The following is a 15,889-nucleotide window of genomic DNA, read 5'->3' as shown; positions in this document are numbered from 1 at the left end:
AATCCCCAGTTCGCCCTAACCATTTGGACAACTCACGGGTGGGTACAGAATAAATAAGAAAACACACACACACACAGATTCACACAATACGTACGACAAGGTTCGATCACACGACCTCCTCCCCTGGGTGTTGGCTCCATAAGCCGAAGCTACCACCACTAGGCTATCCTAGTGTTCGTTATAGGATTGAAGACTACATATGTAATAGGAATGCAAGGTCATGAGAAAAGTGTGAGTGGGTGTGTGTCGAGAGAGTTTCTAAAATACATTCAGATCTAGATTTTCTTGCACCACAACTCAATATGATACAAAATGTTACAATTTTTTTATTCTGATCAGGTGGAAAATAGCAAACATTCTTTTGAGCATATCATTCTTCAGCACCAATTCTCTCTGCATCTCTAGCTGCACCTTTTTTTTTTTAGTAATGATATTTTTTTAATCTTTTTAGCAAAATCAAAGAAAGAATTAATTGCTATAAATACCACACTAATTTATATGTTTGATTAATTTCAAGGAGTCAACTTACCAAAACACATCATAACAGTAAACGAATAGACTAAGGAAACTCTTAAAACATTCTGTAACTAAGAACACTTTTGGAGAAAGTGGCTTCTTTTTTTTTTTTTTTTAATTTGGTTTTCTAAGTCTACACAGTTTCATATATATTCTTTGTTTTTGTCATAAATGTAATACGTGAAGCTCAACTAGACAACAACAATAACTCCAGAAGCACAAATTCCGTACAACACTGATAAACATTTGAAGAATTACAGAGACCTGACAATTAGTATTCATCAGAGGTATAGGATATCCATTCATCATAGTCAATATGACATTAATGTAAGTGACTAGCAAAATGTTAGGCAAGAAATTCCACCATTAACATGTACAAACATATATTCTTGTGCAAACCACACTGCGAGAACTCCCGGTTGTTTGCTCTCCATGCATTGTGTAATAAGAGGGGTCTGAATAAATGCTACAAATAACTACATACACTCAAACAGAGCTTGTGAAGTGTGTAAAGAGTTAGTCATATCACCAACACCTATCATAGATTTTCTACTATCAGATAGTCAAGATCAAGCAATTAGACAACCAATGAAATTAGTATACATTATATACTATAGGAGGGAGGGGTTGTTAAGGTTAAAATGTTTGTAGTCTAGTTATAAAAAATGTTTCAAAAGTCCTAAATTTACAGAAGCAAATTTAAAACATAACTTGAGATGAAACATACCAAAAATTGAATCATATTTTATTTCATCAAAAAGTTTGAATCATATGTTACATTTAATAAAACTGAATACATGTTTTCAGCTGAAACATCCTAATTTTGCTCTGCTACATTAAGGTGAATCAAAACTCTAAACTAGAAATCAAATTGCTAACCAGGTATAAAAGAAATCAAGTGCAAGAAAGATGAATATATGAGGAAAAAAGGAGTCATAGAAGAAGATTGAAGTGAAACTAGACTGCCTGGAATACCATCCAAATTTAGCCCAAATGAATTGCACTTTCAAGTTTTGCAGCATCCATTGCAGGGAACAACAGTCCCTAATTTATCTACACTAATAGATAGAAGCACCAACTCCCCACTTAGAGTTTACAAGAGTACCAACCCTTCTACCAAGCATCCGCTTGGAGTTCACAAGATTGAAAATAAAATGACAAATATAAATGTCTCCACTGAATACAGAACATTGACTGGTATTTTATCAATCAATTAACCTTCAGCCACACAGATCAATTGACTAATTCTTTCGAGCAGCTTACCTTTATCCAGATACCAACTATCAACTTACACACTTCAACAACTGTCCAGTGCAATTGGTGAGCTGTGGTGTGCAAAAATCCCATGCTCACTAGGAGGTCTTGAATTTGAGTCTCTTGGCTGTTACCTACTTCCCTCCCTACCTATCAAAAAAAAAAAACTTACACACTTCAAGCACTCAGTAACATTCAGCATACCCTATCTTTCATTTCAGTAGCATGACATATCTTCAACTCACTCTGTAATTGCTTCTCTTTTTCTTTTTTAAGAAAAGCATGAAGCCATTACTTTCTTCTCAGCTGTTCTCCTTTGCACAGCTATCTCCTTTTCTATTTTCATCTCCACTTTTTTTTTTTCTCTTCAAACTTCCTTTCTTTTTTTTCCATGCCTAGGCATCCCGGCATTTCGGTCACCTTGCCCTGGTTTCCTTGCTGGTGTCACCTTACATCCAGCCCCCTCTAATGCCTTGGGTCACCTAGACGCCGTGACAACTACACTTCTAACTCCTCCTTTTTGTATCGAGAGATCTGTGCCTTGATAAAAAGGCTCTCCAAAATGCAAAGGCAACATCAAGTGCAGCCATCTGCTGGATGTGGGACCTGCAGTGTAGAACCCACAATCAAGAGCTACTTGATAAGATAACTCCAGAGTGCAGAAAAACTACAGAAATGGTTCCCACAAAAATGGTCATATATTAGTCTCCTGAACTTAGACTGGCCCGATTCTTGAGCCAAATGAAAGTTGAAACAGAGGCCTTCAAAGTTTATGTTGTGAGTTTCAACCCAGAATTAGAGTAAAAGAGCATAAATTAGCCTTGAACCCACTGTGAGTGCAAAAACAGAGTCCTGAAAATCAGTCTGTTGTTCGAGCCATAACTCCAAATCCAGATATCAGATCAACCTGATTCAAATTCCAACCGAAAGCCACCCGGGTTTCCTTTAAACCTCATGTTTATCACTCTTAGATCCAACGGGCAGATGAGAAGGATATAAGAAGAACAACTTAACATCCCTGACATGCATTGCAACGTGCAATTCAAGTTTCCAAGCAATGCATTCTCTCTTTTTTATACAAACATTGCATCCATCATCTACCAAGACCAAATGACAACAATAACACCCTCCTAACACTTCTTCATAGATACCACTTCATGTAGTTCTGATATAGCTGTAAAACCAGTATCAATAACTGGATCGATTCAGAGAAATAAAGTCAAGATTTGAGAGAAATCACTTAAAATTCAATCAACTAATCAGATTACCATATTAACCTGGTCGAGTGCCCCTTTAGATGCCTAGAACATTTGATAAAAATATCATCCAGATCCAATTGGAAGATCTGAAATTATGGAGAACTCCTAGCAGAACTAGGAAAGTTCAAATCAACCAAACAAGAAGTCGTATGAATGAACGGATTCAGATTTAATACCCAACAGCACTTGATCTATGTTATTGAGTATAAATTAAACATATCAAATAAACCTCAGTTATTGAATGGCCTCCAAATAGATAGTAAAATATTGAGTCCCACTTGGAGTAGGACTCTATTCATGCAGCAGATTCAGAACTTGATATTAGAATAATGTTTAACATATTGACCATGGATGTGCAACAAAACTAGGAAAGATAAAGTAAGGAATGATAATATTAGAACTGATTTAGGAGTTGCCCCGATTCATGACAAGCTCCAAGAAAGTCGTTTGAAGGCATGATGGCCATGTTCAACAGAGGCCTTGGGATGCACCAGTAAGGAGGAATGATCAGATTCAGATTGAAGGATCTAAAAGAGCTAAGGGCATTGCCAAAATGACCATACGAGAAGTAATGAAGAAGGACATACATAGTTTAGGTCTTAACTGAAGTATGACCTCAAATAGAGTTGTTTGGAGGGTAAGGACCCATGTAACCGACCCTGTTTAGGTGGGATTTTACTGAGGTGGTGTTGTGTTCCTTTCTTTACCCTTGCACAGATCCATGCAGCTGACCCAATTTAGTTGGGAGGAATCAGACCAGTAGAAAGCCTTGAATCCAGCATTCCTAGCATAAGTAGGATAACCTTATCATATGGACAGAAGAAAATCAATTGCCAGTTATGAAAGAACAGACTTGATACCCTGAGAAGAAATCAAAAGAATTGGTGAACAGTACCTAGGTTTCTCACCGCAAGGTATTGATTGGATTAACCACCAGTCAACCCTTGATTCAGCACAACAATAATCTTTTCAAAACAAAAAATGATGGGCTAGAGATCCCTCCATTCTTTATTTATAAAAAGCTCACAATGAAGAGTTCAAAACAGCCTAGGAAACCCCCTAGCCATGCTCCCACCCTCTCTTCTTACAGCTGTCCATTCCCTCTTAAAGTTCAATAGAAACTAAGAGTAAGTGGACCCAACTTAAATTCTAAACGAGAAGAAATAAGCAACTTAATCTAGACTATTGAACCACTGGTTCAACTAGGACTTAAAACACTTAAAACAGAAAACAAAAAACTTGAAATTAAAATAAAGTGAACACAGGCCCTTAAAACATAGAACTGGGCCACGTTAGGCCTGATCTTTCTTGGACTTCCTACGCTAGTAAGTCTTTAATTCTCAATCAGTTCTCCCTGACTTGAAATCATTCATCTCCAACGAATGGGTAAATGAAACGTAGACCCTATATAAATCCGGGTTGAGGAGATTGAAACCATCTATGTGGATTCAAGTGCAGTCAATCTCGTGGACGGCCTCTCCATTTGATGAAGAAAGAGTGATAACTGTTTTCATGTCGAGTCATCATGTATGTGTCGTCCAAGACCTCTTCAATCTCATCATCAACAGGCAGCCGTAATTGGGGCAGTCTCAGCATATGTTCTACATCACCTTCATCTGAGAGATGTCCAACACAGAGATAGATATCAACCACAATGAAAATGTTGCTTATGGCCATATGATCAGGACTACAGCACATAAGCATTTGGCCCCATCCTTTTCAGCACTTTGAAGGGACCCATTTTCCTCGGGTGGGTTTTATAGTAGTACCAAGTCCTAACCTCTCCAGATTAACACAAACCATCACCTAGTTTACCCGGCTTGAACCCATTCATCCACTCAATCAGAATCAACATGATGTGGCTCTCTATGGAGCCTCCGATCAGCGTTTTCTTCCGCCTCACTCTACAATGTGCAATGTTTTGGTGTATCACAACTTTTATATTGAACCCCAGAGAATACTTCCTGAGAGCTCCTATTCTTGGTGCCTCTTTGAGGCACTACGTACAGCACATCGCTACGTGCATTTGCCAAGCCATAAGGTATAACTTTCCACTCGAACAGTTCATCCTTAGTCTTAAAGGCGGGGTGGGTCTTCCATTCATCTCCTGCCCGAATGAGAATTTGATGATAACCGCTCCTAAGGTTCAATTTTGACAAGATCTTATCTACTCACAGTATGTCTAACATATCATCAAGCTATGGAATAGGGAATCTGTACTTGATGGTCATTTTGGAAAAAAACAAAAGCTGCATATTTTTTCCCATATACTAAGCAAAGACGGAGAACTTAGTCACACCATATAAACTCTAAGAAGAAATAAGGTTAAAGTTATACCTTTTCTGGGAACAGTAAAGTTGGCAATAAAGTTGGTATGTAGTTAAGCAAAATCCATCATATTAAGGAAAAAGAAAAACATAGAGGAGGTAAATATTGTCAGGCTAGCCACCTAGGAAAGCACAAAAGGTTTGCCAGAATTACAATATCGAAGATCTTCCATCACAAGATGATAGAATTGTAAGTAATGGACAAGGTAAGCCACCATGAATATACAAACAGAGAACCATAATAAAAGAAAGGCCACAACCCAGTGGAAGACCAGCTTTTGCTATATCCTAGGGAGGGATGGGCTAGGGTCAATCGTAAGCTTCGGCCTTTTTTTTCACATGAAGTGGCTGCCCTCAAAAACTCTGAACCTGCATTTTTAAGCTGATACCAAGTGTTTATTATATTACATTAAAATAACATAATCAAACCACATAATTAGAATTAGAGACGGGCAAAAACAATTTAGGTTGTAATTTATTGAATAGGGCAATTGGATTGTATAATTGTACCAATGACAAAATGATAATTATACTAGTTTGGTTGTTCTATAAGATTGTTCTCCACGGGCAACTACAAAAGCTACCATAGGTTCACATGTGAGACAAGCAACTACAAAAGCTACTGTTGGTTCACATGTGAGACATCAAAGAAATATATATAAAAGAATAGCCTACCCCGTCCACACAAATAGACAACTGTACAAGGAGTGCCAAAACCAGAGGTAAAGAAGTTAATACTTGTAGATTTCACCTCATTGTCTCTTTGGTGATTCTTCTACGGCACCATTACTACTTTGTGGTGCTTCCAAGTCTTCAGCATTCTCAAACAACTGCATCCTAAGTATATCATGCAAACGGCCGAAAAGCTGCTTCTTTACTGATTCAAAAGCCATGTCCAACCTCTCCAGCTGCTCTAGAGCATTCTTGTTGTATATAAACAAGCCATAGAAAAGCTCAAAGCTATCCCCACTAGTATTGTCCCTTAAATTCAAGAGTGTCTCATAACCTTTTGTGTTAATGGGTGTCAAATCCAAGTCGATCTTCCCCAAAGTCCTTCCTATAAAGTGGGTGATGAACTGGGTACCCGCCGCATGTCTATCATGCTCTGCACATGACATCTCCACCAGGCGACAGCCCTCTTGTGCAAAAACGTCGAGGAAATGATTGCATCGATTGACCCTTGATTCCTCACTCCCAATCCGCACTTTGTCATAAACAAAAGGTAGGCCTGCCCAGCCATTTTTACCACTTTCAGGCCCAAACATTGGATGGGTACAAAGTATATCAAATTCAGGCGGTAAGTTCTGGAGGAACAATTTCCTAGGCATCTCTTTCACAGAAAGCACATCGACAAAGAGGGTACTTCGTTTCAACCTCTGCAACGGCAATGACTTGAGCACAGATTCCGTAGAGATTATGGAAGTGCAGAGGAGAATGACTTCAGGGTGCTCTTCACAGAGGTCGTGGGGGTCAGAGTAGTAGGAGACCCCTATCTCGGTGGCGATATCAGAGTAGTTGGATCGGGAGTGGGCCAAGACAGTGTGGCCTTGCCGAACTAGAGTTTTGGCCAGGAACTGGCCAAAATTGCCGAACCCGACAATGGCAATCCTGAGTTTGACGCTACGCTCAAAGCGTTCATTTATCTGTGACTCATAATCATAAGGTTGAGCAGCATCTAGAGCTCTGACGCATAGGCTCCGATGCCCATTAGATCGATTCCTCGGACTGACAGTTGAAAACGAAAGCGAAGGTCGACGGAAGCAGTGAGAAATTGGATGAAGCTCATGAGGTATAGCTGCTCTGGTTTTCAAGGGTTGCAGGCCAGACAATGTGAGCATTGTTCTGCTCACAACGAGTCGTTCTTCCAGACGTCCAAACTCGATCGAATCCAAGGACAAATACCCTTTAATAAACACAAATTAATCGTTTCAGAAAAAAAAAATAAAAAAAAATCACAAAGCATCAACGCTTGAATCACAATAAATGACTCATGAACATCACAAAAAATGAACAATCAAAACAAAAACACTATGAAATTTCAAAGAACAATAAGAAACACGTAAGCATTTCAAGGAACTGATTCACAATAAAACAATACGAAATTTCAAAGAACCGATTAATAGGAAAAGGGTCCCTAACAAGTTTAATTTTTTTTTCTAAGAAATCATTGTTTAGAATCAAAAACACCAAAGAGATTACAATGGTGGAGATGAAATCCACCCGTTGGAGCAAAGAAGAATTGGTCGCAGAGGGTTTTGCGCAACAGCGAACTCCTTGCTCCTCCTTCCGTGATGAGTCAGCGTTGAGATGGCGAAGCGGCGGGCAGGAAGCTTGAGATTTGTGCTTAGATGCCCGTTATATAATTCGTATATATATATACGTTGGAGATGGAGATGGCCTTTCTGTATATTTTGCCAGAGATAAAAACCCTACCGATCCCCCCGTGCACCACCGGACGCGTATCTCTTGTTTTTTTCTTAAATGAATGACGCGTTCCGTGAACACTTATTGGATGGATGCCTCTTGTCCTGTGTTTCGCCAAATGTGTAGAAAAATTGGAATGTGTGACTTGATACCTTATTTGGATTATTTGGACATTAATTCAATTTGGAAGATATTTGCATAATTTCTTAAGCCAATGGCATAACTGAAATATAATTTGATATGGGCATATATGTTAATTTTTTACTAAGATACCACACTTCTATATTAAGGGATTATCATTTTTTTTTCTTCCTTGTTTTATGTCCAAAAGTTTTCCAATTAATAAAAGAGGATTTTTTTTAAAATTAAGGAGAGGGTATTTTGTTTACTAGTGTGGCTCTTATGCCAGTGTGGAGATCAATCACACTGCATAGAAACATCAATAAGGGTGAATTTTTCGTATTCATGAAGGTAGGAGAATCATTTCACCTCCATTATATCTAGATGTAGGCACCACGTTGCCATGTGGGTTTTTTTTTCCTTAAAATATTTAAAAGTGACTCATTATTATATTATTTTCAAAAGTCGTAATTTTTTAAAGAACAAAATTGATATTGGTTCACATATTCTTAGGATATACATGTGAATGATAGATTTTACCATCATTGAAAGAAAAAGGTATATTAGTAAAAGGACTAAGAAAGGAAGGGTAGAAATCATTTGACAACTTAAAGGGTGTCAATAACTTTACCAAAAAAAAAAGTGTCAATGAAAAGATACCCAAAGGTTTTCTGAGTGAAATGGTTGTATGTGTATTTATTACATATAAGTTTTTTATGATTACTCTCATCTTATTCCAAAAAATTCTATAAGTCATTCGTAAGAACATTCTTAAATAATTTGAAAATCTATATACTATTATGTCATGTCCTTATCTTGCATATTTTTCGAGGATGTATGAAATGACATACTCTTACCCACAATAAAAGAAGTGTGTTAAACCATGAGAGCAAGAAGGAAAAAAAAAAAAAAAGAACATGATTATAAATTATTTAAACCTTAAGGGTGTCAATAAGAAAATCTCATTTATTAAATTACAGATATCACTTTACTTGAAGGTTCTCTTAGTTCAATTTCTATTTGATTTTGATCTATCTACCAGAATAAGTTATGAACCATAAATAATAATACTATATAGGATTATAAAATGAGGAATAGCTTTGGTAATGCCTATATGCAAAATATATTACGCAATCTCAAAACTTTTATTACAGATTTTTTGGGAAAGTTCATCTATATAACATTTGAACAAAGAAGCTATACACAACAGGGATTGTGACCAATTCCAAAGTGCACAAAATAAATATAAACAACTGTTAAAGTGATGATGAAAAATAAAAATATGCTAAAAATACTAGCCCATCCCTAGTGATCTTTAATAATATCAAACCAAAGTTACATAAACAATAAAATTCACAAGTCCATAAATAATAGTCTTTAATAAAACCATTGTCACATAGAAAATAGAAACCACAATAGACAAATTTGTTTCTCATCGTCATTATTGTTATCTTCGGCTTTACATTCATCATCGAACTCGCCCCTCTTTGCTTTTCAAAAAATAATCTTAGTTCTCTTGTTTTCTAATAAAGTTGTGTATGAATAAATAGACAATCATAATCAAAACTTGTGTCTTGAAACTATATAGAAGCATCATTTTTAATACGGGGAAATACTTCTTTAAGATGTTAAATGATCTCTCAATAATGCTTCGTAATAACAAAACGTATAAAATTAATTATCACACTTGCTCCTAGTGGCTTTTAAGGATAGAATCATGTTAATAATAACGAACATTCTTTAAGCGAGCCAAATACACAAGTGTATGCATGTATTCAAAATGAACAAGATAATATTTTTCTACATAATTAAAATTAAGAGTTAAAAATTTTAACAAAAATTAGAATAAGAAACGTCACGTAGTGGTAGATGAGGAGTTTCAAACGAGAGGTATTGATGGCTTACCATAATATTTTATTGTCAAGTGTTGTATCATCCCAATCAGCCCACAGAAAAGGTGAAACAAATGTCTAATGAGCATGCAGCAAATACATTTTTGTTTACTTCATTTTATTACCACGTCTAAATGGCACACGTTTTTCTAATGGAATTGATGCACTTATGTGCGTTTGTAGGCACCTCATTTTTGTCACCAGGGAAGCCATACATAACAACGATGAACAAGATCTTTTGGAAGTAGGTAAACCTTATTTAAGAAGTTTAGTGGTTTCTAGTATACCTTTTAGCTTCATTTAAAATCATTTTTTGCAAAGCCAGGTTAACTAGGCTTGAAATTAGACACCTATGAGTATATGGTGTTTCTCGTGGTTTAAAAAATGTTACAAAAATAAGGTTTTTTTTTTTTTTTTTTAATAAAATTATATTTTAACCTTGTGAAACCCAATATCAAAATCCTTTTTTTCAGATAGGACAGTCTAAATGAAGGTTTGCTAGAAAGGAGCCTAACAAGCACTATGTGTCAAATATTACTATTTACTGCACTTTTATATTAATATTTTTTTATGTTGGAACAATTTGGAAAGTAACTCTATCCGGGACCATGGCCTAACCAGCTTCCCTATGTCTTTCTCTCTCACCCCTCTAACAAGGGACAAAGATATCTTTTAACAAAGGGAGAAGAAAGATAGACACATTAGACTCTGGGACAGCTTTCATTCTTCCCTTGATCTGTATAATAGGTTAATGTGACCTACTCCTTTCATTTTAAAATTTATACACATTGCAGTCGATTTTATATATATATATATATATATTGCCAAAAAAATTTGCTAAAGCGGCAGATCGAGATTTTTCCCATTTTGCAAAGTGGTGTGGCAATTTCAACCACATGGATATCCAATGGCCACACATCAATTTTCAAACTCAAATTCACTCATAGACCTTCCCATGGAAGGTGTCAATCAAGACAATTCTAGGCAATCAGGACAGCTTATAATTGGTTATGGTCGCAAATGTCCAGTATACGAACCATCGTGTTTATTAAACTGCTCCAAAACTAGAATCCAGTCTCGTTTAATAATTTAAATAAAGAACCACCACTGAGACATTTCAATGATTGTTCCTAAGTTTTTTACCTGACTTCCAAATAAAAGAAAGATAGAAAGGTGTTAGGTTTGACTCCACAAATGAGAACCCCCTTTCTATTTCTTAGCTGCTCCGGATCCACTTAAAACATTCAAATAACCCAAAATTCCTTAGTATGCAAATAATTTTCCAAGCATATAAATATTTGAATATGCATCCTCCAACATCTTGTAGTAAATCCTAAATTTGTGTTCAAATGCTTTATTTTGCCACTAAATAAAATCGATTGGACAGAAAGTTGACATATGAGCAAAGAAACTTGGGGTTTATTTGTTTTCAAAATTTTGACCATTTTCAATGTCACATGGTAGAAGTTGATGCAGTAACATACTTAGACTAGAAAAAACCTATCTTTTGTATTATTTGGATTTGCAACATTTGGATCGCTTTGAAGAACAACCTATCGTGTGGTCCTGGCACATCCTGTACTGCCAATGAACTCCAACGGTTTTGGCTGGAGTCTCATGGTAGGTCTGTCTTTCCCCATCAGTGAAGGCAAAATAAATACCACAAGATCTAATTTTTCATAAAAGGGGATTTTGGGGGGGGGGGGTGTGGGGGGGAGAGAGTGCATTTACTTTTCTAAGCAAATAATAGGGAAGTCCTTGAAAAGGAAAATCTAAAAATTTTATGGAATCACTGTATCTGGAATGCTGATTCAAGTGTAACGCATGATATCTCAACCTTCAGTGAAAACAATTTTCATTGCAGAAATATATATAACCAACCATGAATCATCAAGGATACCAAGAATCAATGAGAATTGATTTGTAATCTCAGTGAAAACAATTTCCATTGCAGAAATATATAACCAACCATGAATCATCAAGGATACCAAGAATCAATGAGAATTGATTTGTAATCCTTCTTTTTCGCAATTTACATGAAAGTGCTGGCATCGACCCTACAGAGTATAACCATAACATTAGGAATGAATAAAGCATATAAGTAATATAACATTTCCTGATGAAAATCAGTTTGTATTCACAAGGCAAAGATTTCTCTTGGATCTTATATTCAAAGAAACTAGACACTTTCTCCCATTCATGTTAATTGTGTAGTTATTCTGTGTCAATTCTTTTTCCTTTTTTTTTTTATTTTTTATTTTTTATTTTGGGGGGGGGGGTGGTCAAATAACATTCTATATCCATCTTCATGTTTGATTAATATGAATACCCAATTCCACCAAGTTCTCACACACAAAAAAAAAAAAAAACCACTAAGTTCTCATTTTAGTCTTACAACTTGAACTGGTCAAATCCAAATTTAACCAGATTTTCAACAACTTATCACCCTGCTCATATGAGGGACACATAGATAATCATTCTGAAGAATAATATTGATGAATTAACTATTTATGGTCAACAGAACACGGGTTAGCCATAGAGCACCAGGGTCCAGGATGGCCAGCCTTACACTAACCCTGGACAAGCAGATGGAACATACATTTCTGTGTCTGAATAAGATCATGCTATCAAGTTCAAAGTAGATATTGCACCGATCAGAGTGAACTTTTCAGTTTATATCACATTTCAATTGATATAGAACCAATATGGGACCTAACAAGGATAACAAAAGTTGAAACTAAACCCAACCTACCATATACTTGCAAGCTTGGTCACTAATTCATGTAATATCTGTCTACTCTAAAAATTAGTTTCTTACCCAAGACATAAAATAAATGAACTTATTACATCGAGCATAGACATGAGATGCAAGGGATGGTTGTACGATAATGAAGTGAAACCTCAAACAGATGGAAACATTTCAAGCAGCATTCTACACATTCTTGATACAGAATTATTGATACATCATAGGTTAAAATGCATTATATATTCTCATTCATAACTCACTGAATGAAGTAAAAAAACAAACATTTACAGGACTTTATCACATGTTAGGTAAGGAAGCAAGCTTCTTCCATTTGATGAGTCAAAGTTGCCAAAATAACAATATGATGCACCTGGATAATCATAAGTATCCGTTAATGTTTCACGAGAGAATTGATGAATAGGGTGGTAAAAAGGAAGACCAAGACAGAACATGATACAGCTCTAATGCATATGCATACATGAAATTATTACTCAGTAATCTTCACAAAGAACTCAATTTCTTTAGAACTCTCAACACTTATGGCAAATGGGTAATTTGGTATGCCGAAACAAGAACAGGCTAGCTGATCCTTCATTAAAATATCAGAGGGTTGCACGTATGTTCAAAACCCAGTTTTGAAGTCCTTGAATTAAGGTGCAACTTATTTTTAAACAATTTTTTACTAAATGGTGGAATCCACAAAGAGGTGACCTTCACATTAAGGTTGAAGGTGTATCACAAAGGAAAAGCAGAATCAATTGATTGGAGAGCTTAAAACAATGTTTGATGAACCAAGGCATGCTCAAAGACCAACCAGAACTAAAACAAACCAGAAATTAATACCAGGCTTTCTGCATACGATAAATAATGTTTCCACTCAGAAAGTCTATTATTTGTGAAACTCAAGGCAAGGACTGCTCAATGTCAAGCTACAATTCACTAATTCAGAAAATCAGCATACCATTAGAATAGCATGGATCCTTCAGCTATGAGCTAACCAGATCTGCAACATAAAGTTTCAATGTGGAGGAATCATAATGATTCACTTCAAAAAGAAAGGTAAACAACAACCAATGCTAAATAATTCACTCCATAAATACTCTAGGAAGTGGGTAAGTCTTCTACGTCATCCTCCTCCGCCAATCCCCTTTCTCCCACTTAGTTCGACTATCATTTCATTCATAGAAATTACAGTGCTGCAACCTTTAACCAAAATAATAGGGTAATTGGCACAGGTACGGTAAAAGATAATTAGTAATCTTTGTTTCCAGTCTATTTGAGCAGGGTAAACCATCAGCGAGGTCTCCCAACTAGTATTTTCAAAATCAGCAGATAATTTCTCCAACCTGGTAAGAATCTTATGCACATCCCAAGTAGGCAGATGATGCAAAAGAAAAGGACACTGCTTCAACTTGGAGAATGGTGCAATTATGTTGGAAGTTACCTTCTATTTGGCAGGATTTTTTCTTCTAACAGTAGAATCACCCTTTCTATCTTTCATGACAACCTCACCACTCTTGGCTTTGGACCTCGAGGCACCTGTAAACAGTGGCAGAATACAGAGTCAGTAGGAACTCTAAACTGGATTTTATTCTAACAGTGCAAGAACCTTGATCACCTCTCCGAGAAATTTTTGGTGATGTAACCTCCATGTCACCTGTTTCTGATTCTATAACCTCACTGAAAGCACCTGAATTTCCTTCCGACTCAGTAGCCTTTTCCTCTGAATCATTTTCCGAAGTTTGTGTTGATCCCTCCTCTTTAGAGCGGTCTGCAATCTCACTACCTTCTCCATCTGGAAACAAATCAAGGTTAGACATGAATTCAGCAGAAAACGATGAGAAGCAGAAACCATAACAAATGAAAGGAATAAACATCACTGAATGCATAAAGAAAGGGGGTTTTAACCTGATCTACAGGGGTAAGATCCAGAAGACAGCAGGAATCTGGCGACATTATTCACTTGAAAGAGTGGTCATTTAAGATTTTTTACTGAAACCTCAATACTATGACGCCATTCAACATCTCTGCCAAATACTCATGATGATTTAACCATCTTTCCCTCACTCTTTTAACCCCCAAAAAATCTTGCCCTCACTCTCAGTCCCTCTCACCACATCTTCCCTTCTACCAGTCCCCCTTTTTCAGTTTCGTCTTTTAACAGATAAAAGATGAGGGAGAAAACTTTTTGACTGGCCCACAAGTCCACGATATTTTATCTGCACTCCATAGTCCATTTCAATCTAAACCAGAACCAAATGCACAGTAAAACACAAATACAATTCACCAGTTTGAATCATCCTATACAAAATTACCGCCACTTCTATATGAACACCACACCACATCTATCCATTTAATCTCCTTTTTCTGTGCTCTTCCTTTTCTTTACCTGTTCTTTTTTTCCCCATGCCTGAAAATATAGTATCACATAAACTGCTTTACAGGAATATCTTCACAAATATTTAAGGCTTCCTATATTGAAATTTCTTTCCTGATTTATTTGGAACATACATCAAAGGACGTTTTTCTTTTCATTTTAATTTCTCTTAATTTTTGTTTAAAATAAAATATTACCATTCTAGATTTGATGAGTATCCAGTCATCACACACCCGGCACACATGTTTTGGCCTTGTATGTCCATAACTCAAAATAGGTGATCCAACGGCTGCCGTCCAACTAGACATACAAATAGTCACCAGATTCATATGGGCTACTGGGGAATGGGCAATGACCTTCTTAAGATCGATCTGTCTTGAAGTGTTCAAGCACATATATATTATAGCAATTGCACTTGGAATAAATGAAAGGAGTGGAAAGAAGTGTCGCATTCGATGAGTATCTAGTCACACCTTGTGTCAACGATAAAGGTCTACCAATGTTCCAACAAATAAAATGAAGATTTGAATTGGAGAAAAAGGAAGACATAACTGATGCAGTTGCATTAGGCATTAATCCCGTATGGAAGCCCATATCCAAAATTGGGTCAATTTGGCTGAAATTTACCTTTGGAACTATATTATTAGTTGGTCCTTCTATTTTTTTGAGTTTCACTATAACAAAAACAAACTCAGCCTTATCCCAACTTAATGGGTCAGCTACATGGATCCATACAAAAAAAAATAAAAATAAAAAGTCCAAACAGAAAAGGGGGAAGCAAGAGATGGAAACATGAGAATAAGAGGAAAGAGGCACACCCCAATTACAAAAATCTCGGCTAAATGGGGTCGGCTACATGGATCCTTGCCCTCCAATAGGTTCTATCTAAGGTCATACTTGGGACAAGACCAAGACTATGCATGTCATTCTTCACAAGTTCACCTAAGTTATTTTAGGCCTACCCTTAGCTTTTT

The 15,889-nt window shown here is 36.4% G+C and overlaps 2 protein-coding genes across 5 annotated transcripts; both read right to left on the bottom strand.

Annotated features, from left to right (window-relative positions):
- Window positions 1-770: 770 nt before the first annotated feature.
- On the bottom strand, window positions 771-7,810 carry LOC122058481 (arogenate dehydrogenase 2, chloroplastic-like). 4 transcript variants are annotated; one of them, XM_042621181.1, is made up of 3 exons: window positions 7,556-7,810; window positions 6,108-7,259; window positions 771-3,813 (listed from the first exon to the last, which is right to left on the bottom strand). In XM_042621181.1, exon 2 carries the CDS (start codon window positions 7,192-7,194, stop codon window positions 6,109-6,111), a length of 1,086 nt encoding a protein of 361 aa, XP_042477115.1. In that variant the 5' UTR covers window positions 7,195-7,259; window positions 7,556-7,810; the 3' UTR covers window positions 771-3,813; window position 6,108. The 4 variants fall into 4 exon arrangements, with proteins under 4 accessions (XP_042477115.1, XP_042477114.1, XP_042477113.1 ...); XM_042621180.1 differs by lacking the exon at window positions 771-3,813 and adding an exon at window positions 5,405-5,738; XM_042621179.1 differs by lacking the exon at window positions 771-3,813 and adding an exon at window positions 5,405-5,725.
- A 5,584-nt stretch (window positions 7,811-13,394) lies between these two features.
- LOC122057511 lies at window positions 13,395-14,430 on the bottom strand. Its single transcript, XM_042619629.1, has 2 exons — window positions 14,157-14,430; window positions 13,395-14,077 (listed from the first exon to the last, which is right to left on the bottom strand). Exons 1-2 carry the CDS (start codon window positions 14,425-14,427, stop codon window positions 13,986-13,988), a joined length of 363 nt encoding a protein of 120 aa, XP_042475563.1. The 5' UTR covers window positions 14,428-14,430; the 3' UTR covers window positions 13,395-13,985.
- Between the last annotated feature and the right edge of the window lie 1,459 nt (window positions 14,431-15,889).

Source organism: Macadamia integrifolia, chromosome 12 (assembly GCF_013358625.1).
Source record: "Macadamia integrifolia cultivar HAES 741 chromosome 12, SCU_Mint_v3, whole genome shotgun sequence".
Taxonomy (NCBI): Eukaryota; Viridiplantae; Streptophyta; class Magnoliopsida; order Proteales; family Proteaceae; genus Macadamia; species Macadamia integrifolia.
This window is presented reverse-complemented; position numbering and strand designations above follow the sequence as displayed.

Excerpts from the sequence above, each read along its gene's own strand:
- LOC122057511 (XM_042619629.1), bottom strand. The coding sequence starts at position 14,427 with ATGCATTCAGTGATGTTTATTCCTTTCATTTGTTATGGTTTCTGCTTC. Across the intron at positions 14,078-14,156 it reads ACCAAAAATTTCTCGGAGAG|GTGCCTCGAGGTCCAAAGCC; the intron begins GTGATCAAGGTT and ends CACTGTTTACAG.
- LOC122058481 (XM_042621181.1), bottom strand. The coding sequence starts at position 7,194 with ATGCTCACATTGTCTGGCCTGCAACCCTTGAAAACCAGAGCAGCTATA.